A 17,058-nucleotide genomic window follows, 5' to 3' on the forward strand; every position below is an offset into this window, starting at 1 on the left:
GTCTTGCTGTCAGCACCTATCTGGACATTCGATTTAAAAACCTGGGATTCCGTGACTCTGCAAATGTTGAGCCTGTAAAAGCTCGACTCATTACAGAAATGCAGTCAATGAGTGAGACCTCAGCACCTTCAACATCTGGATTAAGCTCTGCCACGAGCTCTGCTTCAGCCCCTACAACTAGTTCAAGCTTGTCTGCAGGGGCTCCTGCATCCCCACCTGCAGCAAAAGGTGGGATATGGGAAAATTTTGACTCTCAGGTCCTTGCATCACAGCGGCATCGGACAACTAGCACAGATGCACTAATTGAACTGCACAGGTACTCAGAAGAGAGGCCAATTCCTCATAATCAGGATACACTACTTTGGTGGAAAAACAATGCACAAACATTCCCCTCTCTTAGCAAACTTGCGAAGAAAAACCTGGGAGTGGTTGCAACATCAGTGCCAGCTGAGAGGATTTTTTCAAAGGCAGGACAGTTAATTAGTCACAGGCGATCTGCAATAAAAGCAAAAAATGTGAACATGATTCTGTTCCTGAACAAAAACCTCTAACCAAAACCTCTTTTCTGCACAGGGGAACAGGGACCACAGGGGATTCTGGGAGTATTTCTTTGAACTGAAGGCTTTGGGTGTTGTTTAATTTTTATATTTTGTATTTACAGTAATTGGTTTTTATTTATGATTATTTTTTTTTTAAATCCTGAAAAGAAGTGCACTAAAGAGGAGAAACGTTATTTTAGTTCATTCTCTCAGTTGGTGTTATCAATATATTTTGAAATAATGACATCAATTAGAGGGCCCAATTAATTCGAATTAGGCTACAAAAAAAATAAAAAAATGTACAAAAAAAAATAAAATAAAAAAATTGATGGGATTTCAAAGGGCCCTCTCCCTAGACGGGGCCCTGGGTAGTCAGGTCCAATTGCCCCACTACCACGCCCATGATCACTATTACCTATTATAATGATCTATAACAGGGGTCATCAACTATATTTGTCAAAGGGCCAGAATTTTTCTCTGCAGACACTGTAAGGGCCAGATACTCGTAATATAAAATACAATTCGAATTGTATCCTAATATGTTATTGTTTGATATACTAATTCTAATTCCAAATTTATGTTATTTTTTTACATATTACCTCTACTGCAACGAGCCACCAGGGGGCGATAGCGATATTTTAGGCTTCATATTTGTGAGGCTGTCATGCTGTCCATCACTGTAACATGCAGGTCGTAGTTTGTGGAGAACACTAGAAGAAAGGCCTTCTAAATATATATAAATGAAAAAATGGCACTCTCAAAGAGCCTTAAGCGAAAAGTTGATTCAGAGAACCGTAGTTTTAATGAAGAATTGACTGATAAGTACGTATTCATAGTGCCTACAGTTAGAAATGCTGTACCTGTGTGCCTCATTTGCTTTTTTTCTCGTTAGATTTAAAAAATAAATAAATATGGAACGGACCCGAATATTCGTTTGGTGGGTTGGTATTCGATTTGAAAATTTGACATTCGAATATTATTATTATTTTAATTTATTTTTTTGCACATTTGGGATCCCCCGCGAAACGGTTCTCATTCTCCCTTAAATAAGGCCGGCGACACACTGGCTGTGTGAGCGTCTCAGCTGCGTGGCGTGTCCGTTTTTTATTTCGGCTCCCATTTAACAGGTTGGAGTTTGCACACTGAGACACGCGTCTCAGGCGCGCTCGAGCCACGCGGAAAATGCGTGCATGCTAGAAAAAGAACCGACGCGTGTTCCAGCAACGGGAGTGTTCTCTGGCTAGAGCGCAGAACAGCGGAGTTATTATGGACCGAAGTGCATGTCTGAGCTTGTGTTTTGTTGCTTTGACATTGTGGAAAATAGAATAATAGAAACAAAATAGAAAAATAGGAAAAAAAAATTCTTATTTAAATTTCGTTTTTTCTTTCATTTAAATTTCGTTTTTTCTTTAATTTAAATTTCGTTTTTTCTTTAATTTAAATTTCGTTTTTTCTTTAATTTAAATTTTTTTTTTCTTTTATTTAAATTTAGTTTTTTCTTTATTTAAATTTCGTTTTTCTTTATTTAAATTTAGTTTTTTCTTTCATTTAAATTTAGTTTTTTCTTTCATTTAAATTTAGTTTTTTCTATTTAAATTTCGTTTTTCTTTATTTAAATTTCGTTTTTTCTTTATGTAAATTTCTTTTTTTCTTTATTTAAATTTCCTTTTTCTTTATTTAAATCTACCCTTACTGGGCCAATTTGTTAGTCAGAAAAATATAAGACTACCTTAAAAGTATTGCTTAATTTAATAGACCTGTTTGTGTGCGTTTATATCACTAGTGCAGTGTCCGTTCTTGGAGCATAAGCCCTGCCCGCGTGAGGTGCGCCGCTTCCCGCTCGCGCTGTTCTGATTGTAGTTTACTAAAAGTTAATTAATTCTGAATGTGTCGCGTCTAGCGTGTCCATCTATATTGCACCAAATGCGACACTGCACTCACTCCCTTGTGAAGCCGATTGGATGAACGGTTCTCAAAATAAAAAAAATGCAAACGGACATACAGACACAGATTCCTGCCTTTATTAGAGAGAAAAATATGTTAATTACTACCGAAGCTTCGAAGCTCAAAAAATGGTATTCGGACCAGCCCTAAACTTTTTCCTCTTACAAGGCTATTCCTGAATTCAGTATTATTCTGGGGGCCGGATGGAAATCTCTGGCGGGCCGGATTTGGCCCGCGGGCCGCCAGTTGACTTTGCATGATCTATAAGAATGGGGCTTTATTAGTGCTGTTCATTGATTCGAGTAACTTTTTTGACATTTGAGTATAAAGTGTTTTAATTCGACAATATATGGTGTAACAACGTGTGAGTGCTGCCCTCTTCAGGTTGAACGGTGGTACTGCAGTTGATTTTTCCTATTGGATTTTTCCTATTTCCACGCCCCTTGGTATGAGCTACCACGCCCTTGGCAGTATAAAACCATCAAAATCACTGTAGTGAGTCAGGAGCTGGAATTGCGAGTATTGGTAACGACCAGGATAGACTATTATAGCATCTACTTAGCATAACAATTATATAGTTATTTAGATCTTCAAGTTAGCGTAGATTTATCTGTAATTAGTACAGTGGTCAGGATGGTACGTATGTGTGTTGCTGGTTGCTACAGCACTGCTGGACTGCATAGTTTACCAGCAGACTTCAAAATTAAGCGCCAGTGGTTGCATGCATTTGGCCTGGAAGACCGCAAGTTCCCGCCTAGAGCTCGAGTGTGCAAACTGCGTTTTACACGGGATTGCTTCTCCAACGCAATGGAGGTGGAAATGGGCTTCTCCACACAGCTCGCGCTGAAAAGCGATGCGGTGAGGGAGTTAAGACCGCAGTTTGAACCAGCGGCTCGAATTGATATGAACAGACACATCGACACCCTCCACTTCAGGTAAAAGTGGGGGAGAAAAGTCCTCTACTTCAAATGATCGCTCTGTTGCAAAGCTACTTGCGTCATTACAGTCACTCTCCATTTTAGCGTCTCTGACAGCAGCTGTCAATCAACCCGTCACTGCGAGTCTCAGGATCACGCTGCACTCGCTCAGCCCCGCCCTAGGTTCGTCCCCTCTATCTCCGCTGTGCTCTGCCCACTTTTCAGCATTTTTCATATATTGTCAGTGGGTGGAGTCAGGCTCTGAGCAGGGGTTTAGTTACACTTTAAGTTCAATCAAGGTCAAAGCCTTACTGAGTGACAGGACTGATATGAACACCAGCAGATGTTGTGAAACTGGAGACAATCTCATGATGATGACGTCAGAGATAAAAACAGAATGTAGGAGTCCTTCTTCTGTAATCAGACAGCGTTAAAGCATAATGCATTATTATAAATAAAGTAAATAAAATAAACCAATGGCTCTCAATGAAAGCTTTAATAGAAATCAGATGATTCATTCACAGCCGTATGAAAACAGCTAATATAAAATATAAAATTATTATTCAATTATCAGTAGATCTTTATTTCTAGGTGTTTACCTTAAGATTAATTACAGTATACAAATTGTGTACATTCATATGTTACACTATACACTACTGTATGTAGGCTACTAATGTAAATATGCACCTTAATTTGCACCACAGTGTTATATACATGCACTGAAAAAAAAAACCTGTTGGATTAACATAAAAAAAATATGTACATCGGTTGCACATAATAAAGTTAGGTTTACGCAACATGATTTTTATATGTTCAAGATACATAATTTGTGCTTGTTAAATAAACATGATTTATATATGTTCAAGATACATAATTTGTGCTTGTTAAATAAACATGATTTATATATGTTCAAGATACATAATTTGTGCTTGTTAAATAAACATGATTTATATATGTTCAAGATACATAATTTGGGCATGTTAAATAAACATGATTTTCATATTTTTCCATTCATATATAAATAAAACTAACCTGATTAGGTTTTAGAATACTATAAACTGACTTTAATCTATAAATGTATTTTTTACATCCACTAGTTTTAAGTACATTAACAACATTACTGTACAGCTTAAAAGCAGTAAGACAAGCAAACACGTTTCTTAAATCAAATCGCTGTATTCTTTTTTTAAAGTTACATTTTTTTACACTAAGTGCTATTAGAACATTTTTGAAGTTAAAAATAGCTTAGATTCCATGAACAAATGTCAATGAACAATGACAGCACATCAGTACTCATTTAATTTACTCATAACTTTAAGTCAAAGACAAGGCACTGTCAAACACGTTGTGTAAAAGTTTAACAGTAATGACCATTCCTACAGTAAACTGCAACAAAACAAACATAAAGACAAATACACCGTCAAACAGGAGTAGAGTAAAAGTATCAGTATCAAGTAGTCAAAAACATACCTTGACATTTTTGTTTTCAATTTTAAAATCATAAGTCAAATTGATGCATTTCTTTGAACAGTACAATTCATTTTTATGTATGTCCTACAGAAGTGAACAGTATCAAGTAGTCAAAAACATAACATTTTTGTTTTCAATTTTAAAATCATATGAGATGTCAAATTGATGCATTTCTTTGAACAGTACAACTCATTTTTATGTATGTCCTACAGAAGTGAACAGTATCAAGTAGTCAAAAGCATACCTTGACTCCTATCAGAGTGTCCTTTTAACCAATAGACCATGGAAACAGCTCACTCATAGAGTCTGTTTCTGAGAACTTGTGCTTTCTTAGATAGAGTGGAGCCATCCAGCTCCATGACTATCTTCTGCAGTACCTCAAATGTACTTTTCATTTCTGGTGGGTAGTTCAGATTCAAGGCATACATAAGGCCAAAAAGCATTGCTGTAGCTAATGCAAAGTTGTCTAAGCCTTGTAAGATGTTCTGGCCTTCCAGGACAATCCCGATGTCGTCTGATCTGTCACGCAATTTGAGAATGTATATTCCCACTGTGGTCTCCTCTGTTGATTTTTGGAAGTCTTCGTCACCATCCTGCAGAATGCACAGACAAAATAAGATTCGACAGAACACCGGGCACTGCTCTAGTAACATTCAAACAAATGCAATTTCAATAATTTAATAATGTAGATATCATGAAAAATTTGAACTTGTACATAACCATACAAGACCAAGAAAGACAGATGACTGATTACAGATTACTGATAGACCTCAGTTCTAGGATTGTGGATGGTAGTCCTACAAGTTTAGATCCAAGATATCCAATTGTGCAGTGGTCAGCAACCTTACCGCAGGCAGATGGATAATCACAGAATGGTTTGTTGGATCTGTCCTTTCTGAAACTTTATTAGTATCTTTTGCACCTAACTTAATAAAACATGCTATTTGACGATGTGGAATAATTCTCAAAATATACGTCCATATGCAATAGGGGTGTCGAAATTAATTGTTTCTACGATGCATCGCGATGCAGACAAGGACGATTTGGTATCAGTTCAGTAACAGACCATAACCAATAATAATGTACCGACGTGCTTTGTCGCGGTAGCATACAATAGCAGAGGGAGTTGAGACGCGAGTAATTAAAGCAACAATGTGTAATAGTTTAAGTTGATTTTTTTTTGCCAAAAAAACTTTGTTCTTCCAAAATTATGTTCTCATTAATGTGTTATCACTTCAAACAACTAATTAAGTATTCTCGTAAGTGTATAAGTTGCCATTTAAAATACATACGAGTGAATCGTTCGAATGGCCAAAGAGGGACATACCTGGAAATTCAACCTTTGTGTGCATCTCTAATGGTAACGTAATACACTGATGAATGAGCACTGTTTTTAAACGAAAATTTATTTTAAAACAACATTTATTTGACCAAATTTAATTTCCTAATGGCATAAACAGGCTTTACACCCTTGAAACTTAAACTGCAATGTAACTGTCTATGTCACTGCGACTTCCTGAACAGGTGAACACAAGCACACACAAATCACTTTGTGAAGTAAAATTGAAAATTGAGGATGCAATTGAACTAACCTTGTGTGTATTTGACCGTATTAGCACAATAAAGACTCGAAAGATAACTTAGTCAAGTATCCAGGCGCTATTAGACAGGCTGTTAGTGCGTGAGCTTCACACGTTAGAACAGTGCATCAGTGCGCAAATTAAATGTTTAACCGACAAGGCATTAAAGCACATGCAAATTATGAACTTTTGTGAACTGCAGTGTTCCGTTCCTCTGCGTTAACATTTAATGTGAATATACGTTGTGTTGTTCAGTATGTTGGGACAGAGGCGCCAGCAGCATGCACGACACTACGATATTTCTTCAGAAGCAGATTGTGGAGACATTTTAATCATCCACGATCAAAAATTGTCATATTGCACACCCCTAGTTCAGCTTGACATTAAATCTTGTAGGCTCTTTAATAAGCCAGAGTATCCTAATTAGGGCTTAGACTTCGAACTTCGTTATTCGAATATAATTCGAATATTTAAAAAAATTATGATATTTGAACGAATATTAGGCAGCCTTTAATATTCAATCCTTTTATGGGCATTATTTTATGTAAATGTGTTTGCTTGTAAACGTTGTTTTCGATTCAGATTGCGAGGCTTTTTCACGCATGGTGAAGTTGTGAATCGCGAGCTCATTAGCAAGGCTATTATTGGCCATCTGGGCTCCAGTAGGTGACGTGAAGCCTTGTTTATACTTTCGCCTAGATCTGCAGACTGCGGCACGCACCGTCTATGGCGCGCACCTCCACAAACAGACATTAGCGCCTATTTTGTATATATATATATATAAAAAACAAAACAAAAAAACAATGGTCGCGCACCAGCGCCTACGACAATCGCGTCTGACGAGGAGTTCGAAATCTACTCTTGGTAATTGCTGTCAGATCGCTGAACAATGTGTCAGTAATGGCCTCTATGGTAATGGCTGGCTGGTAGAATATGTGAGGGAAACAATCTGTTAATGGGCCATAATGGCTGGTGGGATGTGCTTGTTTTGAGGTCTACCGAATAGGACATAACTTTATTTATTTTGTCTTTTCAGTAGCCTACTTAGCCTGACTGGCTTATTTTATTTATTTTTGATAAGAATAGTGGATAAAACCTGTCGAAAGCATACTGTTTGTGTTTAATCCAGGGTCTGATTTTTTATCAAAATAAATAAAAAAAAAAGTCGTGACTGTGTTAGAAGGCATTTTAATGGTCAAAATATTATTAATAAATATTCGAATATATTCGGATATTCGTTTTAATATACAAACGAACTTCGAATATGATTTTTGGGCAAAAGTCAAAGCCCTAATCATAATATGGATAGTGTTCTCCATAAGGCCTGTTTTTAAAGGCCTATTAAATTGTAAAAATATTTGTAGTGCTTTTTTATTTGATTCTCAATTAAAACCACAATCTATAGCATTACTGTAAATAAAATGTAGTATTACTTGTTTGAGGAAAAAAAAAAAACAGAGCATTGACATTCAACAGAGCACTTAAGTATTACTTATTAATCCTGATCGGAACATCCCTACTTGCAATGGTTAATAAAAGTAATAACGTGTTATCTGTGGTATATTTTCATAGCAAATTCAGTCATTTTAAACCGTGAAAAAAAAATCCTGTGAAAGGGACTGATCAATTATCTAACTAGCAGGTTGATTAATGAGCTTTTTTTTTTTTTTAAGATAAATTGAACTTACCACATACTCTTTCACTAAATTGTCTGGGTCCTCGTTGAGGTATACGCAGAGCCCCTTGATAATACACTCTCGGCCTATATCGACATCATCATCCTGGCCATGGGTGACAAGCAGAGCAGAGGTTTTTTTTAATACATTTTTACCCCCACTGATCTATACAAATGACTGGATTGCTCATGGAATCCTAAACTCAAAAAAAGCACGATGTTAAGCCACCCGAAGTGTTCGAGTGGCCATATTGCTATTCCCAACTGACTTAATATGCTTTTACGTACAACCTAGTCTTACAACTGGGTGTGCATCCAGATGGTGCAACCAGCCCCAGTTCTCCATTATATATCAGTGTTTTCCCCAATAAAATGTGTATACACAAAGCAAATCCTGACATACTTGAGCCATGGGTTCCATGATGGTCTGCAGTCTTCTTCCCATCTGCCCTCCTCGCTTTTGAAAGACTTTTAGAAGTTTGTCAGACAGCAAATCAATTTGTGACAAAAATCTGGACTGTAGGGATATGGTGGTAATACGCTTAAATTCAGCATTTATCTGAAAAGAGAATAAATAAATAAATGCATTTCAAAATACAGTTGAAACGCAATTTGTAAAGCTATACACTGAAAAAGGGTTAAAAACTATTAGCATTAACAGTTTTCATTAAAGACATACCTCGCTTACATCAAAAAGAGCTGGCCATCTTGCCCTGAAGTCTTGGATCATGGGTGTGTCACGAACCACCTCAAATCTTCTACATGAAAATGTCTTGTCCATTTTTATCCCAATCACCTTCCTGTTGTTGGTTTTCTTCACATCTGAAAGAAGCGCCACTCTCAGATTCTCAAGGCTCTCATCAGATTCTCCGGTGGGATGAGGGGGGCAGTAGTTAACTTCCGATCGCCGTGGTCTTTTGATGGCAGAAGCAGCACTTGTTTTGCCCTCTGGCTTATGCTTAACAGAGTTTACAACTACCTCAGGGCATCCCAGTTTCCTCAAGTGAGTGCGGTAAATTGCAAGTTTATTCTTTAAGCTAGCTTTCCAACCAGCATATCCTGTCAGGGAGCCTTTTTCGGTTAAACAAGGATGTTTCGAGGTGAGGGCCTCCCCAACGGCGTTAAACTCTTTATCAGTGACATAAACTTTATATTTCACAATTTCTTGAACCAGGCCTTCAAGAATGTTCGACTTCAGTTTAGGATCGGGAATAAGAAATGTACCCTTCTCTTTGTATGCTGCATTGCCTCGCTCAAGTTTCAGCTCTGCATCAAAGGACAACTGAGGGACACGGAAGACAGTGGGCCAAAATTGTCTAGAACTGGATGTCTCTAACTCTGTTGTGGAGAGTGTGTCAGTTTCAAGGCACATACTAGACATGGATAAGGATTCATCCAAAGAGGGATGGCAGAAAGCAGTCTCTGAAGTTGAAGGGATATCAGCACACTGTGGAGCTGAGGCCTCTGTCATGGGAATAATTCTGATTGTTCCTCTGTCCTGAACTTCATCAATTGAAATGAGGTTCATGAACTCGTTTCCAAATAGTGCATCCATAAACTGAAGCCTAAAGTTAGTTTTAACGCCACATTGTCTTTGTACCTCGGTAACAAGTTCACTGAGAGAACCTGGAAGTCCATTTTGAAAGTTCATTCTTTGACTGCTGTTGTCTCCAAGGATCACTTTAAGAATGGCTGGGGCCGTCATTGTCTGTCTCAATCTGTGAAGATGAAAAAAAGATTTAGGTTTTAAATTTTTTTTGCATATATATATATATATATATATTTATCACAGTGCATGTGTCGTCACTTCCAATGGCGAATAGTAGGGTAAACGGACTTCTGGTCTAGTCTGTAGCAATGGTGGCGAGCACAGCGAGGAATTGTTTTGTTCCTAAATGTTGTAATAGTTCTACAAAACAGTCATATCTCAGTTTGCATTCTTTTCCGACTGATGAAAAAGCGAAGAAAATGTGGATTCATGCTATTCGGCGGGATGAAGGCAAACGTTTTGCAGTTTTAAAAGGGAGTACGTATGCGGGCAACACTTCACAAAATCTGACTACTCGTCAACAGCCAATCGTAAGTCGGATTTTGTGAAGTGTTGCCCGCAACCGAAAACAAACTATTACAACATTTAGGAATGCAACAACAATTCCTCACTGTACTCGCTGCCATTGCTACATTGCGACTAGACCGTGAGTCGGTTTATGCTACTATTCGCCGTTGGAAGTGACGACGCACACTGTGATAAAGGCCTATTAATTTGTTGATCTTCATTTTTTCTTCTAATGTTAACATGTATGTAGAGATAGCAGGTTTGTCAATTCAAATAACTAAGCTATATAGAACGGGAAATCAAACAGTAATAATTTTAGGACTGCAACTAATGATTATTTTCATTAAACTGATTATTATTTTACCAATTTGTTGTTTACTACCAAAGAGGTCAAATATTGTGGGGGAAAACCCCTATATCTTTTTTTTTCTTTCTTAAAACCATTAAAACAATACCATTTACATCCAAACAGATGACTAGTTGTAGCTCTACATCATTTCAAATTCAACCTGAAAATTTACATTGGTGCCTGAAAAAGACAAAAAAACATGGCCCACATGGAAGTTAGTAAATTAAAGTTAAATTGATTTGTTACACAATAACTCCTAAATTCAATATGCAACAACAAATATACTGAGAATATAAAGTGGCATGCTCATACAAGTCTAGCAAGTCAATGACAGACTAAGACAGAGCCCTTGAAATTAGTTGTCAGCATGCACACTATGACTTTGTATCTCTTCAAGGCCAAACTTAACCAACATATTGCATGCATATACCAAAAATACATGAAAACAAATTAATTGCCACTAGGTTAATTAACCAACCTTTTAAGAGGATATGCCTTTTCAAGGTCACCATACGGTCTGATCCCACCATGTAATCGGCCAAAGGATAGGTGTCAGTGAGTTCACTGAGTGCCAAAAGCTTGACTTCTCTTGAAGGCGACAGGTTCAGTTCAAAGGCTCTATAGTGTTCATTGTACCACCCCAACAGCACTTTCACGATGAAGAACAAGTTCTCATTGATGATACACATCTGAATAATTTCAGCAAATTCCGCTAAGCCACTTGCTGATCCATGAGCAACTATCATACCTTTGCTGTAGGTTATGCCACAAATTTTTGCATTCTTTGCAAGATGCACTTCACATGTATTAGGGCATTTAGACTTAATAGCCAAAGCCACTTCATCTTTCAGCACATCAACTGGGACTGTGGACACATTAGGTACATCTAGGCTAGATTTACCATAGGATGGTGAGTTGATGTGGAAAGCGATCATCAGCTGATGTTTTGAAGCCAAAGTCAAAGGTATATTCTTGAAGCAACTGGTGTGTTTCACAATCTTCTTAAAGAAACCATGCTTGGCTTCGAATCGCATTGTCCAGACAGCCGTTAGAGGGCCAAAATACCTTAACATCTGAGGGTAGTGTTCAAGATAGTGGTGTTTTGGTAGAAGTCTCACATCAGGGAACAGCTCTAAGTACCTCTGTCGGTGTTCCACTATTTTACTTTCAAGGTATGAGATGGATTCATCATTATGCACAGGAGCAACTACTAGCTCAACAATATCTTTTAAATCCATCAATACAAGCCATGCTGGTTCATTTTCTGGCACACAATGTCCAATCAGAAATGGGAGCAACCTCAGCAAGCTCCAATTTTCATGGGCATTGCCTCCAATAGTCTTCCGACCTGAGAAACTCTTTGGTACAACATGTGGCTTATTTGTTTTGTCTGACCATTTATAGGGGAATGACAATATAGCTTTATTTAGGTCATCAAGTGTAAAAAAATTCTTTGATATCAGTAACGCCAAGCAGTAAGCAAGTTCAACCGGCACAACACCCTCAAATATGTCGTGAGCAATGTCAGGGGGAAAACCAGAGACAACATGAAAATGAGTCAGATTTTTGGTAAAAACACACTCTCGTTTAACTCCAAAACACTGTTTGCTGTTCTCATAAGCTATTTTAACATGGTCTGAGTGGACCTCTTGAGTTCTCGGGCTAAAAAACCCAGATGCAACACAGTGAAACCTAATATCACAACTTTTTGCTGTGCAAAACCGACATACGTAATCACCAGAAAAACTCTCAGTAAAGCCAGCAATACTGTGCGCTCCTAAGTTATCAGCCACAACACTATGCACTGTACCTTTAAGAGATGCACCTAATAAAGGGACATACACACCGTGATCCTCCAGAGTTTTAAGATCTTTCAGAAGAGGTTCGAAAACTTTGTCATAACCAAATGTTTTTACATCATCACTTTTGCAAAGCACAGCTAGATAAATAGATGATAAAGATGAGTGAGATCCTGGTGGAAGGTTTGCTAATATCCAATATACACCACAAAGTTTGTGTTTTTTCCTAGAGGTGCCTAGCGGATTGCAAGTCTCGAAATCATCCACATACAGACAAAGTGATATTCGTAACTCATCAGCATTCAAGAAGCAGTTATTTTTAAAATGCCAACCATCTTTAGGGGACGTGTATTCAAAAGATGGATCAAAATTAATGTCTTCCTTCCCTCTATGATTTTCAATTACCTTGTCAAGAATGATTTTTCTATTTAAAATTTGCTGTAATGATTTTAACACTGGGACATACTGAAAGGATCGTTTCTTTTTATGATCAAGTATGTAGGTAATTGGTTCCACAACACTAAATTTTTCTTTGTAATATTGTTTGCGTTGATATGAAGTAGCAAGAGGGCCTCCTTTTTCAATTGCTTTTGGAACAGGGTTAGATGCACAAATTGCAGTAGTAATTTCTTCAACTACAGAATCTGCAACTTGGATGTTGTTGCGCTTTAAGATATCAGTTACAAAACTTCTAGATACTGGGACTGATGCAGAGCTTATTAAGTGGTAAACTTCCTGTAAGAATTCATCAATAGCTGTGCCTGGCACATGAACCAAATATTCCAACTTCAGTAAGGCTGCTGCAAACTGCTGCTCAATTGCACCTGAGAATGCCTTGTCCTCATTCCAGTTAACGGATGTACCAGATGAGTCCTCCTCAATACAGTCCTCATCTAGACCATCAGGAAGGGAATGATCTACTGACAGAGATGCTACTGTAGTTGTTTTCACTATACCTGGTTTAAAATCAGCTAGGGTGTGAGGTGTATGTCTGCGACTCTTGTGAGCTTTAAAAGTTCCATAAATACAGGTCTGAAAACTACAACCAGAAAACATACAACTAACATTTACATTTTTCTTCAGATGCGAGTTGATATGGACAAAGTACTCCCTTTCATTTGCTAGGTTATTGCATGAACATAAGTGGCAGCTGAATATAGACAAATCTTTTAGTGTCTGACTTTCTTGTGTAGAATGCACTCTACTTTGATGTACAATTAAAGCATTCCATGTCTTAAATGTGCATGGGCATTCTGAATACGTACATGGATAATGGCTTGTACGTCCAAAGTGTGGATGTTTGAGTTTATAATGGTTTAGTAATGCCAATCTACTTGGAACTGCTACTGAGCACCTTTTACACTGCCACATTCACTGGAGAGAGAGAGAGAGACAAAAAAATAATAATAATCAATTTTAACATTTGCATAGAGAGTAGGGCTGGGTATTGACACAAATTTCAAAATTCGATTCACAAGCTTTCAATTCGATTCGATTCAATATCGATTATTTTGGACATCAGGTACAATACATGGCAACTTTTCTGCATTGGTGGCGGTCATAAAAACTTGCCAGATTTATTCAAACATGCATTAAATATTGAAGAACATAAATAATTATAATGAATATTTAATATGGTGCATATATTTACATCACACCGGCACCCAGTTCGCACATCTAAATCAGTTGCTTATATTTACAAAATGTGCCTACAATAGCATTATAAGTCTTTTTAATTAACATATTAATAAAAACGTTCACGAAACTTAACGAAATGTTTAGTGAAATAAGAAAACATTTAACAGATTGTTATTAGCTGTACATGTTCTCATATCCATATATTTTGTTCTACTAATAATCTCAAGGTTTACTGGGTTTTACTTTTGCACGATTCTTTTCTAGTGTGATATTTGTGGATGTACTAAAATAAACATTGTCACGCGTGTTCTTACTTCTCACCGCACCGCTGATTCCTGGTGGTTTAGAGGACAATTACTTGAGTTGCCCCCTGTCGTTTCAAAGAATAGTACAATGGCGAGCGTGTCAATGCCTTGTCCGTTTGGGGAAATGCACGCGCAGTCAGCGGAGGCTCGGGGTGCGGTTTCGTAAGAAGACGGACGTATTTGAAATCTGAGACTTTTTTTTTATATCAATAATAACAAAGCACAAAGATTATTGTGAGTTATTGGATGGGATGTGCGCTACAATGTTCCATTCATTCGTCAACTGAAAACAGGAATCCTGGTATTTAGGAATCGATATCGGTTCGTAAAAATTAGAATCAATTAAAATCAAGAAATCGATATTTTTTACCCAGCCCTAATAGAGAGAAATACTGAAAATAGAAAAAAGCAATCAAATATACTTGCAGTAGATTTACAAAAATACTCACCACTTCTATAGAGCATTTGCCAGTCAAATTGCACTTGACTAGATGAATCTGATCTCTGTAAAATATAAAAAATAATGCATTAGTTTTAAAGCAATAACATCTCCCCAGAGGTAGGCTAGTTAAGGATTTTAGAGAATTGAGCAATTTCCTTCTTAACTTAAAAAAAAAACTGATAAATTCTTATTGTAACAGTGTTGACAATAAGTCTTAAAATGAGCTTTCATTAGTTTTTAACAGATCGTAGTCTATCCGTGATTCGTACTGACTAGGCTTTCAGCACGCATGTGATTTGCGGATTAATTGCAATTTTAACCGCCAGTTTTGTTTTGATAGATTACACATTCAATAGATTTTAAACCCTTCCTGGGCTGGAAGAGGCAAAAGAGAATTCGCCTCCTAATACTCGCGCGCACAGCCGCAGAGGCGCACACACATAGATGTGACACACAAAATTATGATTATTATTATTTATTTCAATTTCGATAGCACGTGAAGGCAGCATTAGAGAGCCAAGCATGTCACTGCAACTGGAGCTAGAGGCTTCATTTGCCATAGAAACAGTGTCCTGAGTCACGCATGGGTATTGGTTGGGCCAACCTGAAGCATTTTTTTTTTTACATTTTACTTTTTTCCCAGCATAAAACACAATTTTAAGACCATGTAAGATTTTTTGTGAGGATTTGAAATATGACAATAAATTTGAGTGTGGAAAGCATTTTATGAGATTTCAGTATTTCCCAATTTAAGTCGATTACGTTCTGTAACATCCCCTCCCCCACCCCTTTGGCTCAACTCACTCCCTGACAGGATTTTTCCATTCGTTGCAATTAAGGCGTCAAGTGAAATTACTTTCTTTGAAGGAGAATTCGCAATAAACGGAGAATAACAATTATTTTCTTTTTTGATCAAGTTTAAAATATTATACAGTTCAGCCAAACGGCCTTTTAACGTTCTGTAAGTATCCCCTCCCTCCCCCACCCAAAAGTATTTGGCGCCATCCCTCCCTGACGCGAATTAGTTGTCATACACAGAATAAAAAACGAAAACATATGCCTTAAGGACTGTAACTTGCACAATTTGAAAAACGTTCATACAAGTCATGATGTAAAACAGGGGTTGCTGTTACCGTTAACGCGAACCAGCGTTTAACATTCGCACTAACTTTTGCCTTTCCATAAAATCAGTAAGGTAACTACATAAAAACGTTTACCCAAGTGAAAATACGTTCAAACGGACTACTAACTGTTTCTAAAATGACATTTCAGTTCAAAATATTAATTACCTTCAGGGTTTAACGTTCCACCACGATAACTTGCAGATTCCACCTTCCAAAGCGAGAGAGAAAATGGTGGACTGGCAAGCAGAAGAGCAGTTACCTTTGCGTGACGTGTTCGCAGGGGGCGGAGTTTCCAGAGAAAACATAACTAATTTCTTTCATTTAAACATGATTATTTCTAAAAGGTTGAACATCCTTCAGCATTAAATGAATGGCACAAGACTAAAATATGTTTAGATGAGAAACATAAAATAATCATGTAGTAAATACGAAATGCATTTGTGCAAATTCAACAATCTGCCCATTGCCATTTTTTCAGTGTGTACATATACATACACTATTTTAAGGAACCTTTCATGCCATCAGTCAAATGATCTACTCACTCGAGGATCTGGTGGATACTTTGATAATATTCTTCGTAACGAATAATTTTTTGTTTTTAATAAATTAATACTTTTATTCAGGAAGGACTCATTTAATTGACTAAAATAAAATATAAAACCTAGAATAAAGCTTATGTAGCTTAACAGAAAAAGATCTGACTTACCTCAGACAGCTTCTAACAGACTCTTGTACCTGCTGTGGGTTAGTAGGAACTTGGCATTGGTTTTAAATGTGTCCCAGACCTGCGTTTAAGAGGAAACATCCACTGGAATGGGGAAAAAAGAATTTACACAGAACATTTACACTGTATGATCACAGCATGATATGACCAGAGCCAAACATTTTTTGTTGTTGTTGACATGTAAACTAAACTACAACACATGATTGTGCAAGTCAGTGTGACAGAACAGCTGTTTTTACATTTACATTTACATTTATTCATTTAGCAGATGCTTTTATCCAAAGCGACTTACAGATGAGGACAGTGGAAGCAATCAAAAACAACAAAAAGAGCAATGATATATAAGTGCTATAACAAGTCTCAGTTAGGTTAACACAGTACACCTACAGTAGCATGGGATTTTAAATAATATAATAAATAAAAAGAAAACAGATAGAATAAAAAAAAGATTAGAGCAAGCTAGTGTTAGAGATCTTTACACATACACACATACACA

The 17,058-nt window shown here is 37.1% G+C and overlaps 1 protein-coding gene across 1 annotated transcript in view; it reads right to left on the reverse strand.

Annotated features, from left to right (window-relative positions):
* The window catches only part of LOC132121165 (uncharacterized), a 52,175-nt gene extending 35,466 nt beyond the window's left edge, over positions 1–16,709 (reverse strand). Inside the window, exons 1-2 of the mRNA XM_059530349.1 lie at positions 16,545–16,709; positions 3,713–3,814 (exon numbers count right to left, since the gene is read on the reverse strand). Coding sequence (XP_059386332.1) covers positions 3,713–3,770 — 58 coding nt within the window. The 5' untranslated portion in view covers positions 3,771–3,814; positions 16,545–16,709. The remainder of the gene's footprint in view (positions 1–3,712; positions 3,815–16,544) is intronic.
* Positions 16,710–17,058: the final 349 nt, after the last annotated feature.

This window comes from Carassius carassius, chromosome 39 (genome assembly GCF_963082965.1).
Source record: "Carassius carassius chromosome 39, fCarCar2.1, whole genome shotgun sequence".
NCBI classification, from domain to species: Eukaryota; Metazoa; Chordata; class Actinopteri; order Cypriniformes; family Cyprinidae; genus Carassius; species Carassius carassius.